This window comes from Colletotrichum jinshuiense, chromosome 8 (genome assembly GCF_051148585.1).
Source record: "Colletotrichum jinshuiense chromosome 8, complete sequence".
Taxonomy (NCBI): Eukaryota; Fungi; Ascomycota; class Sordariomycetes; order Glomerellales; family Glomerellaceae; genus Colletotrichum; species Colletotrichum jinshuiense.
The window spans coordinates 3,745,114-3,761,071 of record NC_139315.1 but is presented as its reverse complement, the minus strand read 5'-3'; the positions used below and the strand labels follow the sequence as shown (position 1 = coordinate 3,761,071).

General features: G+C 50.4%; 8 protein-coding genes across 8 annotated transcripts; 4 read left to right on the top strand and 4 right to left on the bottom strand.

The window, feature by feature from the left end:
• Positions 1-553: 553 nt before the first annotated feature.
• On the top strand, positions 554-1,675 carry EsH8_VIII_000998 (uncharacterized protein; the record flags this gene model as incomplete). The annotated part of the gene is made up of 1 exon (XM_083270040.1): positions 554-1,675. The coding sequence occupies one exon, from the start codon at positions 554-556 to the stop codon at positions 1,673-1,675; it is 1,122 nt and encodes a 373-aa protein (XP_083129808.1).
• Positions 1,676-1,726: 51 nt separating this feature from the next.
• EsH8_VIII_000997 (SDR family oxidoreductase) lies at positions 1,727-2,877 on the bottom strand (the record flags this gene model as incomplete). Its single annotated transcript, XM_083270039.1, has 3 exons — positions 1,727-2,497; positions 2,555-2,784; positions 2,856-2,877. The coding sequence occupies 3 exons, from the start codon at positions 2,875-2,877 to the stop codon at positions 1,727-1,729; spliced, it is 1,023 nt and encodes a 340-aa protein (XP_083129807.1).
• An 830-nt stretch (positions 2,878-3,707) lies between these two features.
• Positions 3,708-4,742, top strand: EsH8_VIII_000996 (uncharacterized protein; the record flags this gene model as incomplete). Its single annotated transcript, XM_083270038.1, has 2 exons — positions 3,708-3,779; positions 3,843-4,742. 2 exons carry the CDS (start codon positions 3,708-3,710, stop codon positions 4,740-4,742), a joined length of 972 nt encoding a protein of 323 aa, XP_083129806.1.
• A 174-nt stretch (positions 4,743-4,916) lies between these two features.
• EsH8_VIII_000995 (uncharacterized protein) lies at positions 4,917-5,275 on the bottom strand (the record flags this gene model as incomplete). Its single annotated transcript, XM_083270037.1, has 3 exons — positions 4,917-5,089; positions 5,160-5,217; positions 5,267-5,275. 3 exons carry the CDS (start codon positions 5,273-5,275, stop codon positions 4,917-4,919), a joined length of 240 nt encoding a protein of 79 aa, XP_083129805.1.
• Positions 5,276-9,800: 4,525 nt separating this feature from the next.
• Positions 9,801-10,328, bottom strand: EsH8_VIII_000994 (uncharacterized protein; the record flags this gene model as incomplete). Its single annotated transcript, XM_083270036.1, has 4 exons — positions 9,801-9,854; positions 9,919-9,966; positions 10,029-10,230; positions 10,285-10,328. The coding sequence occupies 4 exons, from the start codon at positions 10,326-10,328 to the stop codon at positions 9,801-9,803; spliced, it is 348 nt and encodes a 115-aa protein (XP_083129804.1).
• A 904-nt stretch (positions 10,329-11,232) lies between these two features.
• Positions 11,233-12,094, top strand: EsH8_VIII_000993 (uncharacterized protein; the record flags this gene model as incomplete). The annotated part of the gene is made up of 2 exons (XM_083270035.1): positions 11,233-11,380; positions 11,448-12,094. 2 exons carry the CDS (start codon positions 11,233-11,235, stop codon positions 12,092-12,094), a joined length of 795 nt encoding a protein of 264 aa, XP_083129803.1.
• An 860-nt stretch (positions 12,095-12,954) lies between these two features.
• Positions 12,955-13,770, top strand: EsH8_VIII_000992 (uncharacterized protein; the record flags this gene model as incomplete). The annotated part of the gene is made up of 3 exons (XM_083270034.1): positions 12,955-13,116; positions 13,175-13,624; positions 13,669-13,770. 3 exons carry the CDS (start codon positions 12,955-12,957, stop codon positions 13,768-13,770), a joined length of 714 nt encoding a protein of 237 aa, XP_083129802.1.
• Positions 13,771-14,817: 1,047 nt separating this feature from the next.
• Positions 14,818-15,423, bottom strand: EsH8_VIII_000991 (uncharacterized protein; the record flags this gene model as incomplete). Its single annotated transcript, XM_083270033.1, has 2 exons — positions 14,818-15,266; positions 15,345-15,423. 2 exons carry the CDS (start codon positions 15,421-15,423, stop codon positions 14,818-14,820), a joined length of 528 nt encoding a protein of 175 aa, XP_083129801.1.
• Positions 15,424-15,958: the final 535 nt, after the last annotated feature.

Here is a 15,958-nt window from a genome sequence, read left to right as displayed (position 1 = left end):
TTCATCACAATCAATATTTGTTCCAGGGGAGTAAACATTAAGCTTTTCACTTATCTCACTACCAATCGCTTCTTAGCAATATTCTACCGATCTTTCGAGCGACACGCCCTCGTATCTTGTTTCGCCTAGGACAATCGAGACCTTCGGACCTATGGTTAACCGAGGTCGGCTTTCACCTGCCTGTCTTCCATGCAGATCGAGAAAGCTCAAGGTAAGAAGGAACCAGTGGGAAGGAAAATTCTCCGCTTCCAGACACCGCAGATACCATATATCAGTGGACTGATGCTGACGGCCCTGGCTCCATCAGTGTGATCTACTGCCGGGTACTTGCGGGCAATGCCATAGAGCCAAGATACTATGTCACGGCTACCGAGATCCCGACGCCCTGCAATTCCGCAATGAGTCCGAGGCAGTGGAAAAAAGGGTAGCATCTCGTCGTAGTCACAGCGCAAACTTGGATCCAGGAAATCACCCGACTGCTCTCGAGTTGAGCTGGGACACCCGCGCCCGGTACGCCTTCTTTTCGACCTACATCAATGGTTTCACCCGCAGCATGGGCGAAGTCGCGCATCACTATAGGACGGCAAAGGAGTATGGCCATCTTTCTTTAAGCGTCGAAGCCGCCAGCTTGGCCTTTATGGCCGTTCAGTTGGGCAGCTCGCAACTGTTACGCTTGGCCAATGCGAGCTACGTCACAGCAATCCGGCAACTCGGCGATGCTTTGCAAAATCTAGGCGCAGAGCAAGCCGAGGAAGCGCTCCAATCCGTCTTACTGCTGGATATGTACGAGAAACTGGTCCACAGGGACCCGCGAGTATCGCAGTCGTGGCTGAGCCATGCCCGGGGCGGCTTGACTCTCTTTGATGCCCGTGAGACCAGCATTATCTCAAGCTCCACTGGCTGCCAAGTCGCTGCTCGTCTTGTGACTGCGGTGACAGTCAGCTGTGCAACAGTTGGCGACAGGATCCCTCAGGAACTTGTGAAGCTCCGTCGCAACATTGGCTACCGCATCAAGAGCGTCAAGTGGACTTTCTTGGGTATCCTAGTTCACATTGTGAACCTCAAGTCCGATGTTGACAAGGGAAAAGCCTCTTCATCCGATCTTCTGATAAGAGCAAAGCAAGTGGATGATCAAATTAAAGCATTGGACAGGGCCCGCCCATCCACTTGGCAACCGCAGGTAGTGTTGCCCGCTGTCAACAATCGACTGGTGCTCGGAGGGTATTATGACATCTATCCGGATCATTTCATAACCCAGGTTTCCAATGCTATGTGTACTATGCGCCTCATACTGTACAGCATGATCCAGCGCCACATCCCTGCAGAGTCACGTCCCGTAGAGGGCGAGTTCCACAAAAGCATTCTCGACTCAGCGAAACAGATCTGCGCGTCAGTGCCTCAGTACATACTACCGGGTGTACACCCAACGAACTCTATCCCCTTTTCGCCGGTACAGCAGCTGCATTGCAGCACTCTTCTTGCGCCTCTTTACCTCATTAATCAGGTTTTAGATGACATGCTTGTCAAAGCCTGGATACGACGCTGCCTGGGTTTCATGTGGGAGTCTGGGGGCTTAAAGGTAGCTAAAGAAATAGCAGCCGTCATGCAGACAACGCCGGACTTGGATTATTGGACCATCTACGCCATGACTGGGAGTTATGCACTTGCAGCTTAGGCAGTGACTTTATTTGCTACACACCGGCCACGTCGAGTCGACACAGCCCGTCTATTCCTGCAATCCGGCAAAAGACTTGACCGAATCGATGATTGTCTTCTCATATGGCGTCCATTCCAAACGCAGAATCTCTTCGGCCCTCGAGGTGTCGTAGCCAAACGATTTCAAAGCAGGGTTCGGCTCTCCCCCAAAATTAATGGGCTCCGGCAGCATCTCCCGCAGCTCAGGGAAGTTATCCCAGATGATGTTGGCCAGCTCGGCGTTGCTGCAGAAGCCAGCAGTCGTGAAGAAGCGCTTGCCGCCCGCGTTTTCGACCTCCATAGCCCTGACGTGGGCCAGTGCGACGTCACGAACGTCGACCCAGAGCGGCAACGCCGTCGGTGGAAGGCTGGATTTATGCTTGCCAAGCATGACCTCTGCAAGAAGCTGATTGGACGTGTTGACCGAGGAGAGCGACTTGACCGGCAGTCTGACGGGTCCGTAAATCATGGGCGGGTTTATGGTGGACAGGGTGAAATGGGGCTTCTCGTTGGCCACGAAGTCCCATGCTGCTCTCTCTGCGAAGAGTTTGGATACAACGTAAGCGCTAAGGCCGTTCGAGTAAGCGTCTTCAAGGGTCAAGGGGCTCCAGTCTGCCTCTGAGTACGTCTTCTCTTTCCCCGTTGCAGCGAGCCCAGGGTTGAGGATGGCCGCGAAGGATGACGTGACGACGACGCGCTTGACGTCGGGGCAGGACTCTTTGATGGCTTTGAGTACGCCTGTTGTGCCGAGGACGGCGGGGTCGATTAAATCCTTCTTCGGGTCGGTGACATTGTAATGGAACTAAGTCTAGTCAGAAAGAATGCCCCGACAACGCAGTGGAAACCGAAGTGAACGCACAGGGCTTGCCACGTGAATTACAGCTTCGAGCCCGTGAGAGCCAAGGCCTTTGAAAGCTCCTTCAGCGGAGATGTTGGGAACGATAACTGTGTCGAGGTCGGCCGGGGGGACACTTTTGAATGCTGCCTGGACTGCCTCCGCCTTCTCTTGCGACCGAACAGTGGCGATGACGGAGTGGCCTCGCTTCAAAAGGACATCGATGACATGGCCGGCAACGAAGCCTGTACCGCCTATTCGTTTTCCGAGAAAGACCTTGTCAGCTTGTGAATGAGCCACGTATCTATGAGCATTGTTTCATTACCTGTGACAAGAACTTTGGTCATTTTGGTAAGGTAAGAAAAGGTATATTCTGTTTGCTGAGAGAAGACGTCTGAGAACCAAGTTGGAAGGTCTGGGTCTTGTAAACCTTCACTTCTTCGTATATAGTTATAGTTGGTTGAGTGTGGGAGAGGGCTGGTTGCTTCAACGATGGAGATGTGAGTGAGAACGGTGGCAAACAGATTCGGTTATAGATGATAACGCGACCAGCTACTTACAAGCTACTTAGAGTGGCCTCAGTGGAAATAAGGGAGTTAAACTTTTTACAAGCGCTGCCTGAAAACCTGCAGTCTCTAGAAGGTTCGAACTGTTCATTTATCACGACGCCATTGTATGTTGATTCATGCACGATCTCCGACGGTTACAGGCCCTTAACCTGACTCAAGAGTGAAAGATTCCGGCAACTCGTGGAGTGAGTTGATGCAGTCCGTAACGCTAACCTGTTTTAGAAAAGCAACGATTCATTTTGGACTTCTTTAATGGTACGGGGCGGAGAAAAGCGGCTCTGTTGTGGATCGGTGCTGGAGACGGCAGCTTCGCAGCATCAACGAAAACGTCAAACTTTAAGTCCTCTAATTCCGAAATGTGATTTGTAAAGATATTTTAATTCCATAAATCAGGAATTAATCAAATTGATTTCAAATAACGGCGATGGATCGAAACAGACCATAGAAACAAGCAAACTTGGTGTTCATCCTAGCGATGCACCAGTAAGTGGGCATATAAAACGTGCTTCTAGAAAACAACAAACTGCCATTTTCTTTGAATATTACTTCAATACATCTTTTAAAGACCCAGTTATAAATAACCAAACTTATACTATATTATCCTCGTCATGGAAAACAGCTTTGCCAAGGACGCCCCTCAGGGGTTCACCAACACTATCAAGAATGTCGCGATAGTCGGAGTAAGTTTATTGACTTTCGTAGTTATGGAATTTTCGAATAACAGATGGCTAACTTTAATAAAGGCAGGAGGAAACGTTGGAAAGGCCATCGCAAGCGAACTTGTTAAGACCGGAAAACATGTCGTGACCGCCATCACCCGCGCCGGCAGCAACAGTCCCTTGGCGGATGGCGTACAAAAAGTCACTGTCGATTACAAAGACGTCGATTCTATCGTCTCTGCGCTAAAGGGAATCGAATTTCTGATCATCACTCTCCCCGTGGGCGCCGCGCCGGGGACTCACGCCTTTTTGGTCAACGCCGCTGTCAAGGCGGGCGTGCGCTACGTCATGCCCAATGCGTATAGCATCAACGCTCACAATGAAGCTATTCGAAGAGACATACCAGTTACAAATATTGTTATGGAAAACATCGCCGAAGTCCAGAATGCCGGCTTGATTTCGATCGCGCTTATGAACGGATTTTGGTACGAATGGAGTCTCACCGCCAGTTCCAGCGCTTTTGGCTTTAACTTGAAGGACCGCGCCGTTACTCTGTACGACGATGGTGATAAGGCCATCAACATTTCCACCTGGGCGCAGTGTGGCCGCGCCGTAGCCTCTCTCCTGAGCCTGAAAGTACTCCCCGATGACGAAAAGGACGCCTCAACGACCATCTCTCAATTCCATAACAAGACGCTTCTCATTTCAAGCTTCAAGATCAGTCAACGGCAGATCTTGGATAGCGTTGAGAGAGTGACGGGAACGACCGACAAGGATTGGAAAATAGAGTACGAGGCCACTGACAAGCGGTACAAGGATGGGGTAGAGGAGTTGAACCAAGGAAATTCGGATGGATTCTTCAAGTTGATGTATTCGCGGGTGTTCAGTCCAAATGGCGATGCGGACTTTGAGCCTCAGAACGATCTTCTCGGGCTTCCGGTCGAGGATCTGGATGAGGCCACACGGGTTGCTCTTTCGACCTAGATACATCACAACTAGTCATGGCAGTGGTTCAAGGCCGACTTTGCAGTTGAGTATATGTCTAATTGTAATTGAATTCGCATGTGACCGAAATATTCATAGGGTATCCTCTTGTTTCATAACATCCTCGTATTGCATTTATCCATGCCCTCCTCATCCATAATTCTAGTAACCATTCTAGCTGATGAGGGAAGCCTCCTTCTCCTTGGCAGCCTTCTCTGCCTCAAGTGTTTCCTTCCATGTCATCTTCGATACACGTGGAGGCGGTTCGCGCTGACCCTTGGATGGGAGCGGAATTCCTTCTGTGGTGACGCCGTCGACTGTGCCGCTGTGGGAAGCACGGCCGATAGCTGAAAAAATGTCAGTCACCTGCATTTTGGGACAAACAAATTCAGAGGAGGAGGTTTGTTAAGCACGTACCAGTAGCGGTGACGACATGCATCGCGAACTTATCGGCTTTGTCGCCTACTCTCCGAAGCTAACAGCTGTTAGGAGATTGGCAACAGTGCGAAGCAAGGAGCACTTACGAAACCCATTGCGATGGTGTTTGATATTGTGTGTTTTGAAGGTCAGGAATGTTTTGATGAATTTTAAATGTTGAGATGCAAGAGCCTGGCAGGCAACCCAGTCAAGCTTGTTCGGCCTTCTATTTAATCTTTGCCCAATTCTATGTGGCAGTAAGCGCTTAACCTGAAAGCAGGAGACTGCAGCTTGGCAGCCTTCGTCAAGTGGCTGTAGGTGGCCAAGGCAATAACTCCAACAAGATGATACGTCACTTCCGGACAGTGTTTGTGCTCACAGTTACTACCAAGTGATATTTGCCACCAATCCAACGCGGAGTTCGGGGGAGGCAGATTTGGGGTATCTCCAAGTTGAAGTTTGCTGCGCCGCAGAGGCAAGCGACATTGGCCACGTGAGAGCTTTTTGAGATAAGTGATTGCTTATTCAGGCTAAGCGGTGCTCTTCAGGGGGGCTGTGATAGGGCAGTGAGAGGCATTATCAGATGCTGTTGGATGGTTTTGCTGTTAACCGACACGCCCGGTTAGTATGCAACTGGTCAAGAACAGCAGAGTTGTATGCACTCTCCAGAGTGGCTCCTCCGAAGATGTCTTAGGATGTACGCGCTGTCCTCAAGACAGCCAGCATACGCGAAGCGGCATGATTCAAGTCAATGCTTTCATCGAGTCCTACACGCGACCTTCTTTTATGCTCATTTTCTTTCCTGCCCTTTTTTCTGTTTCTTTGTCACATTTTATCTATGACTTATAACTACCAGGATTCTTCTTCGGGAACCAGCCGATTCATGCACATCAGGCGATGTGTTGACCGACACTTACTCCAGCATGCATTTGGCATCTTATCTACCGAGACTGAGGGTGGCCGTTGCGTTGTAATTGCTTCGCTCGGGACCATGACGGTTGTTTGGGTCGCTGATGCACTCGCCATTGCGATTTAGTGCACCCAAAGGATTTGGCAGCTGGGTAATGACAACCTTGGGCTCAAGGAAGAAAGCTGCGGAGGCCTGGGAATAAAAAAAGCAAAGCCATTGGGGGAAAAGTTCGTATTTGTCAAGAGGCGTGGGTACCTGCAAATTGGGCCCCGATTTCTGATGAATCCACGGAGTAACCCCTAGCTAATCCCTAGGATGAAAATACACACGCGCATCCATATGTCCTCAATTCTGTATCTTTTCGTCCTCGTAAAGCAGCGGCTAATTCTCTCACGTTTTTGCCCAACCAACAACCCGAGTTCAACCGACTTTCTTTCTTGATTAATACCCGCCTTTGATTACGGCGCCGCCCAGTGTGGCACGAGCTCTCGCAAAGCACGGGGCCGACCCGATCCCTCTTCCGAAAACACAACGGGCTACTCCGTCTCCGTAGTCCATCTAGAATCTCTTCCGAGTCATGGCCGACCCGGATCAATCCTGCATTGAATCCCAAAGGGTCTCAGTTGTTGTTCATAGCTTGAGGGAAATCTTTGACTGAGTGGAGAGTGTGGTAAAAATCTCTGACCGGCACGTGGCGGCGTGTTATCGACCCTTTTGGCGGCATTGACGTACAATCACCACGATACTGGCCGTGAGGGCCCGCAGACGCCGGAACCTGGTCGGGCAACTTTCAGCACAGGCGCGTTGAACTCAGGCCGCTGGAGCAGCACATACTGTGCATGCAAAACAGCAGACTGTACTTGTGACGAAAAATAAAATTGAAGGATCCTTGCCAAAACCATTGAATCAGGATGGCGCGCAAGATTAGAACAGGCAATAATATTCATTGTCCTTTCCAACTTTATCTGCCCATGGTGCCGATTTGTTTGATCAACCGCGGTGAAGGACAGGCTCTTTGCTTGATACTAGATAAGGTGCTGGAACCTGATCCCAGGGACACTAGTTGATGCGCTGGTATGTGGCCAGGGTTACACAATGATATGCGTAACTATGCTTGAGCACGTTGAGATTGAGGCCAGTTTATCTTGTGGAAGATCCTTGAGAGCAGAGGGCACTTTGGGTGATAGTGTCTTGGGCAGAATTTAGCCTGGGGCTCAGGGGAACAGGTTCTTGTGCACTTTCATGACAAGCAAGCAAGCGCTCACCGACTCGGCCACTGAAGAAGTTGGACGCTAATAGCTGCACAAGCCCTGTGCTTAAGGCAGGATACCTTCCATATAATACCGCCAGTATTGTAACCCGAGCGCCGAGACTAGCCCCACCATTGCTAGTACGAAGTAGAGAATTCGGTCTAGAACTTCTGAGCAGCGTATCTGCACTGCGGGCTGGACTCCGAGACTGACTCATAGACCAAATGTAAGAGAGAGCCATAGCTTATCGGCTCTTTGATCCTCCGAGGCTGATTCTTGTCTCTCCGGAGATTCGGTCTTTGACCCTCGAAGTTTTCCATCAAGAGTAGAAGGTGACACTGAGCGTGGTTGACTAGATTCGGGATCCCGCTCATTGATTCGGTCTAGACTCATTGTCAAAGGTCGTGGTAATGGAGTCAAGATACGGAGGTTCCCTGACCATCCACAGAGCAGCCCCCCGCCTGTAACATTACGCTGATCAATTTTAAATCATCAGACGCAAGTCCTGGAAGTCTGGAACAGACGGGGCAGAGAGATATATGTGGGCTATGTGGCCCGACTAATACCAAGCTTTGCGACTAATACCAAGCTTTGATGGGCAAGTGTATAGTAACCGCCAAATCGGGCAGCATAGACGCCTGCCCCACTTGAGTGATGACTATCACCAGCTGGAAGATACTGTGCATGCCTAAGCACAGAGATAACTCGATGTATCCTTGTCGCATTTCTTGAACCAAAGCCACAGCAATCTGACAGGGGGCTGCGCTTTGCCCAACAGCTGCGTTAACAGGGCGCGCGACATTAAAGGCTGATTCCTCAATGACAGCTTGAAATTACACTGAATTTGTCTAGCTTACAGCGCCAGTTTGGTCAACACTGAAACCAAAAAGGCAGAGTGGGCGAGATAGCGACATGGGAGAGATATGTGGTATGCTCTGTGCTCATTGAAGCGCCCCCACGCATTTAGCGCACCATGCGCCGAGTCGGCACTGGCCCATAAATTCTTCTCAAATACCTAGTTTCCGCCAAGGATGCTCCCGTTGATTGGACCGCCAAGCCATGTCGCCACATATGGAAGAAGTTGGTTGGCAGAGCAAGACGGCCCCTAGGCAAACCGTTTCTCCGTCTTATCACGGTTTCTATCGACCTTAATCTGAAACCTCCATAGCTCATGGTCACTCATCAAACCTAACTAAAGTGTAAACTGACCATTTCGGCTTTTCCGGGCCGACACAAGCTTCTAATCTCTCCATCAGAACTTGGCATGTTAAGCTTATCTCAGTACTAGAAATCTGTTTGCCATGTCGTTTTATGCATGCTCCCTTCGTGCCGAATTTTACACGCCCGTCAGTCACAGATCCACATGTGGCCGAGTCATGCCATGTAGAGGCACATCGACCAGAACCAGATACACATGCCTCAGTACATAATTTTCTGTTGATTGGACGTTGTTGAACTCTGTCTATTAGAATGCGAATGCGAGTATAGCATCGAGCAGATCCATGTACGAGCATGGAACCCGTCGTTACAACGGTCAGCCCTGTCAGAAATACTGGAGGCTGAAGCTGAAAGACTCTCTGCACTCCAACGAGCCAATCAATTGTCGAGACTGTTCATCTGCTGAAAGTCTATTTGCCGGATCCCGCGCGTGCCCCGGTAATGGTACTTTACCCCGAACGGGGATGCTCAGCTAGTGCAAACTATCCGGCCGAATCATCCCTGAAAGATTACAAGCAAAATCGACAGAGAGTAAAAAAAAATAAGAAAGATAAGAACATCACCTTCTCGCTAGATACGCCATCACTCTAACAAAAAGCTGAATGCCGGATTGAGGCTGTTTGTTTGCGCATATGACATAAGGATTAAGGATGGATGGAGACAAGGTCAACTCGGAGCCGGGAAATGCAATGTCATCAAGTGTGGGGAGCGGGACCCAGCTGCAACCTTGGGTTGTATCGGCAAAGTCGGGTCCCCGGAGGGGGGCAACAGGTAAAAATTGACGACAAGGCACGATGTATGCGTATTCCCGTTGGCGATTATTGTTGAGAGAAGAAGCCAGCGACGGCGAATGCGACCTGAAGAATTGACGAAGTGAAATTAAGACTGCGGATAGAAATATGGTTTTCCCATCCCATAGAGAAGTTTCGCACGTCATTTTGCCTTTCTGTGCCCCGCGGGAACCAAAGTATAATTTCCAACTCGTGGAGTAAGGTGTGGCCTGTGCGGCCGTGAGTATTGCAATGCCGCTCACGAACCAGCACGAATTCTCTATCGGACTTTAGGGCACGAGCATTAACGAAAGTTGTAAAATCAACATTGGACGATTCATGGAAGTGACTGGTTTAAAGTATAGAATATAATGGTATTTGCGTTGGAAGCGAGCCTTGACCCTACTTCATAGTATTAAATATGAGCATCCATGAATGTAACATTTGGTATCTCCATGTTCGTCCGAGGCCATCCAAAATCATCCAGGCCAAATTAGTTGGCTTCCGATCCCTGGGCTCCGCACTTCTTGCTGCAGTAGTAGTTCATCTAGAGGAGGCCTAAGTTAGCATGCCGCTCTCCCACGGATGTCTTGAAGACTCGGGCAACTTACCTCATCACCACCGATGTGCCAGCCGTTGGAGTTGCAAGCCAATCCGTCCTGAATTATGTGAATCAGTCAAAATTCTCAAATGGGAGATGAGAAAGGGCCATGTCACGCACGAAGGTGCAGTCGGGGCACTTGTCCCACTGCTTGTTGCCAGTGTTGCGGGCCTTGTAGTAGTTGCAGGCGCACTTGGTGGCGTCGGGGAGAATTTCGTAGTTCTTGGACCAGGTGTAGCTGACACTCCAGGGGGTGCCGCCGACGGGCGACTCGGTTCTGCCAGTGACGCAGACAGCCTGGCTGTGAAGCTTGGCGACCGAACTATGGGCGAATCATCAGTAGAGCGAATCGCAAAGAGTTCTCGGTGAGACTAACACAGCGGTCAAGGCCGCGAGGGTGAAGAGGGTAGAGATCTGCATTTTGAATTTGAAGATGGAAAGATGAGATGAACTCTTGGATGAAAGAGGTAACGAGGAAGATGTGAAGTAGGATATTGATTTGTGGGTGGACTCAAAGCATCGTGAGGGAAAGTCAAATATAAGTAAGATGTTGTTCACCCTTTGACTCAAAGATGGATGAATATTCGGATTGCTTTCGAGCTAGTCACCGCGTTATCTCTTCGTATCTCGACGTTTTGCCTCATCCAGAAATGCGCAATTTATTGGACACCGTACTATCGAGTGCATTACTCGTTGCTACGAGCTCACATCTTTCGATGTCAGCAGTCGTTTGAAGCAAAATAGAGTGATTTCTATGTTAGCACGCTGAAGGGGCTTGACTATAGCTCATTCAGCCCGCCCCGTGATGGTAGCTGAGTCGCGCAACAAAATGATTATATGCTCGATCAAGAGACTAGCTTCTCAAACATGGAGCTCGATCCGGGGCATTCCGTTGCTCGGTGTGTGATTCCGACGGCGTTTAGCTGATCATTACTCAGTCCGACGGAGAAATGGATACACAGGTCGAGTTTGAGGCGGGCAAGGATCCCATAGAAATCTTGTCCCAATGATACGAGGTGGGCTCCCCAATTTAATTCGAGCTTCAACCATGACTCGCAGGGTTCATCTAGTCTCCCAAAGCAGGAACATGCATTCAACTCCCCAACTTTCGGATGAACGTTGCCGCAATCGCACGGAAACACAAGGGACAAAGTGACCCGAGTCACAAGTTGTAGTTGTCAGTACAATGCACCACGATGGCTTCGATTATGTGTATAAAGTCGAAGCGGTTTTCCACAACTTGGCAAAATAGTCTTCACTTCTCATCATCCCACAGTCTTTCTCGTCTCATACCAATCCACACATTCGGTCTTTTCTGCCTAACATGGTCTCCGCAAGCCTCATCAGCCTTCTCTTGGCTACGGTCGTCAGCGCCGCTCCCCGCCTCACTGAGCGCGACCTGAACCTCACCAAATGGACCCCCGATCGCAAGCTCCAGCCTGGCGAAATTCTCCTCTTCGGCGACAACCGAGGTGAGTAGTCTGAAAACGAAGACATCCCGCCACGAAATCGGACATGCACTGACCCCAAACCTTCCAGCTGAGATCATTCAAGAGGAAGCCTGGAACAAGCTCGTTGAGGCCAAGGGCTACCTCCCTGAGGCCCCCGAGGTCGATCTGGACTGGATCAAGGCCGGCGACGCCCTCTCCGAGATCCCCTTCAACGAGACCACCGATGGACTCGAGAAGCGCGACTGCGCCCACACCTTCTCCCTCACCACGGACACTGTTCAGCGTTTCGTCGACTGGGACGTTCAGATGTCTCCTGTCGTCATCGGCTTCGGCAAGGGCATCGACATCACTGTCTCCAAGTCTTACTCCGTCTCCAACTCCGTCACCGTGAGCGCCGGCATTGACCTCGGGGTCGTCAAGGACCGTCTTGGCGGCAGCCTCGGCGTCGACTTCTCCCGCACCTGGACCACCCAGCAGGGGTACCAGATCCGCGGCACCATCGAGGATGGCTGGACCGGTGTTGTCATCTCTACTCCCTGGAAGAACCGCCGCTACGGCCGCACCTTCCAGGGCTGCATCGGCAGCCTGAGGCAGACCGGTACTTGGATGGCCGACTCCTACGAGAACGGTGCTTACGAGGGCGTCACCTGGGTTGCCGGTGCCATCACCGTCTGCGCCAAGCGCCAGAGGTCGATCCCTCTGACCCGCTGCCACGGCTCCGGTGCCTTCCACTAAAGGAGTAATATCATGGGCGCTCCTACCCTGTGACGATACACGATGACACAGGAGCTGGGGCCTGCCTTCTTCGATATCCTCGCATATGACGGCGCATTACGCTTAATGATGGATTGAGAGGATTTGGATACCCGTGTTCACTTCTCTGTACGCAAATTTTAAATATACAAGTTTTGGGGAGATGAATATAGTATATAGCAGTGGCTGCGCAGTTGGCGCTAATAAACAGAGGTTGCACATGAAATTGTCCTAGCATTGCAGTGAATGTGATTTACTTAGGCGTAACGGCTTAACAAAGCTAACGTAACATTATCTCTGTGTAGTATTTCGATGAAAAATGAACAATTTATGACTGCAGAGTCTGTCCGGATGATGCGGCGGGCGAGCGGGATAGGAGCAGGCTCGATCCGGTTGCAGTGGGTCCGGGGCCAGTATACGGCTCGGTGCTACGAGACCCAAACACACGGAAGGGACGGAATGGCGAGCGGAGGCTGGCGGTCGGTATTGGGCCCTAGGCTGTATGCAGAGTAAAGCCGAATTGCAAAATATAGCCGACGCATCGTCTAAAATGGGCATAGGGGAAGGAGGTCGCGGACCACGCCTCTCCAACACCGAGTCATGACGTCAGTCTTCATCATCACTATGCAGCACGTCAGACCTCTGATGAGACAAATATGCTCAAGGTCTGTGAGTGTGTTTGCTTAATACCAGGACATTTATATGTTACCTCATTCTGTTCTTCATTCTTCTTTAATCCAAAATCCATCGTGGTACTCATGCACTCATCCGCCCGCCACATTGCAAAGCAAATTGCTACCCATCCGAAAACCAAGTCGTTCGCAAAGCAAACTCAGAGAAACATGGCTTCGGGCACACCATCCGAAACGGCCAAGGTGCAGGCCTCCGCTGATGCGAATGCGCCGTCTTTCGAGTCCATCGGAATCAAAAACACCGACATTGTCCAGAAATCCGGCATCTCGCTGTCGCAGCAGCAGAAGGTCTTGGTGGGCAGCGTGCTCGATGTATGGATCATCCCTGCCTGTCCCCGCATTGGGCCCCGAACTGACAGCACGCACGCAGCTTTTTGAGGGAAACCCGACATTGAAGCATCTCTCACTGTGGTCGAGGACGGCTACCTTCCAGGACAATATCACCGTTGCTGAGGGCTTTGACAAGTTTGCCGCTCAGTGGTACGGGCTTCCGGCCCTATTCGACCCCATTAAGATACAGTCGCATACAGTCACTTCAGCTGGCAACCCAATTGAGTTGAATCTGAAGAACAGCTATACCGTCAAAGGTGTGAAGACAGAGCAGGTCATGGAAAGTGTTGTGCAGATCCAGGTCGGCGATGACGGAAAGATCACGAAGGTCAGCGACAAGTGGAACAACAACCTCCCCGACGGGGCCTTTTCCCAGGTACGTACAGAGTTCAACGTATCTGTTTTGAGCGCGGCGAAGACGGGCGTCTGGCTGCTCGGGCAGGCAGGCGTTGCTGTTTTCTGCCGAGTTTCGCTATGGTGGCCCTTCTGGGTAGGCAGCTCCGCTTCAGCGCTGAACGTCGCTAACTCCTTCAGGCCCTGCGGAAGCTCAACGCTGTTACCGTGCCGGCGTTTGTGAAGGTCCCCAAAACTGAGGAGGAAGATCAGAAACTCAAGGCTGAACGGGAGAAGAAGTAAGCGTCGAGTGTAGATGAGTTGCGACAGCGCCTGTGGTAGGCATGGGCAATTTGCAAAAGACTGTTCCTGGTGAAACGAACAATGGATAATATCCATGTGAACCCAGGCCGGACTGTGGTCAAAAATGTTTAGCCTTTTGACCAACAAGGTGCTTCAAAATTAGGCAGAAACAATTGCTGAGGGCCTGTGTCAAATATAGTTCTAGTCATAATTGTTCCGCGTAAGGCTGAGTCAGAGATGAAAATCATCAGTTTCATGTCCTGTGTTTAGGTATCCAATGAGGTCGGCCACAAGAACCTTGAGGTTAGGTTCCTTTTGCCTTTGTGGCTCAAGAATGTCATTCTATTCGCCAATTACAAGTGCATTCAAGAGCCCTTGAGCGATAATATTAGGGGAACATCCACTATTACTCCTTGTATGTCGCAGCTAGAATAGCGATCGATTGTATAGCTGGGATTGAAGTTCAATCCACACTAAACCAATGACAGGCAAGTTCAAATAACGGTTTTGCCCGGCTCAGCAACTGATAGTTTCGAGTATAGAGCAACTGTAAGAAAATCTCGCCTCGAGATGAATGTAACTATGTGCTGCTCCCATGAAGAATACATTGATTTAGTTTCTTCATTTATTTTTTGATGGAAAACATGGGCAGCCACCTATTCATCCTCAGCGAGGAAAAACTCTTTTAACCGCCCAAAGACGAAAAGCAGTTAAATTGTCTTGAGAGGGCCTCTACAGATGCATCGGAATTAAAATAGCTAGGTAGCGGTATTGATGAATAAATCCAATCTGTTTATCTTTGGTTTTGCAGCCAATCTCTGTAGCGTTACTGAGTCTGGGAGGTTTTTTTTTTATACTAAGAGTGGTTCGACATTGCTCTACGAGGAGGCATGTGAGGCACGAAATAGAATTTTTTTGCCCTGAAAGCACCCCTATAAAGACCCTATTGGGGACAGCCGTCAAGTTGGTGTGATTGGTAGACGATAGGTTTGTCAGCTTCCGCACGATCCGACGTTTATCCTATCCCTCCGGACACTGCGGACAAGTTTACATGGGGCTCTTGACGAGCTTGATAACGATCCCCTTGTTGGTGAAGCCCTCGAACATCTGGGTCTGGTAGAAGGGGTTGGTCTCGTCGACAATGGTGCCCATCTGACCACCAGCGGTGCTACAGTTCAGTAGCGCCTCGGACGGGTCGTCCAGCGTGAGGCCGTCGATGGTGTTGGCAATGTCGGAGAACAGCACAGCGGCCGGCTCGTCGCCCACGAGCTTGGCCATGACCCAAGTCCGCCCTTTGGTCGTGACCTGCCACTCGCCGCAGTTATCTGCGTCGGGCAGCGTCATCTTCCAGAATGGAGACCCGCCTTGCGCAAGAATCTGCTCCTCGTAGGCCCGAAGGTACTGGGCTACGAAGTTGACCTCGCGCAGATCCAGGTCCTGAGGCGTCGCACCCGGCTCTGAGTAGCAGATCTGCCTCTCTGGCTCCGGGAATACGCCTGGTCAAGGGGATTTGGTTAGTTCAGTCCCATTGCTACTGGTGTTTGATGGGAGACGTGCACGCAGAAATCACTTACAAAGACGTCGGGCCTCGAGAGCGGCGGCGGATACACTGCCGGCCATGGCGAAGGCTCCGAGTACTTGAGAGGGCCGCATCTTGATTTGTAGAGTTATTGAGGTCTGAAGTATTGTCGAGACTGAGTATGAATGGAACAATTAAGGACACGGAACCTAAAGCAGAAAGCCGACATCGAGAGATTTACTACCGTCTTTATGATCTTTTATATCGTTCACTGCAAGTTCAGAGGTTAGATCGAGTTGACCAGGCAGCAGAAAAGATTGAGTCACTTACCAGGCCATCAACTTCAAAGGATCAGTCTGACGATATCAATACTGATCTTGGCACTGTAGGAAGGACCGGTTGCATCGCGTGAGAAGTGGATATATCAGTTGTCGCCAGCACCATCCGTTGGAGTTGTGAATACCAAGAGAGCCACTTATCCACTGGGTTCTTTCGTCTGTCTTACAGTAACTCAGTACACCTGCCTGATTGGGCTACAAACTCAAGGAACATGCAGCATGCAGGTACCGGAGAATGGACCGGACCACTCACAAGCAGGAACGGATGCATTCATAGTTAGTTACCGGCACTGTTGGAAGTTCCATGCCGAGACGAGGCATCTATTCGTCT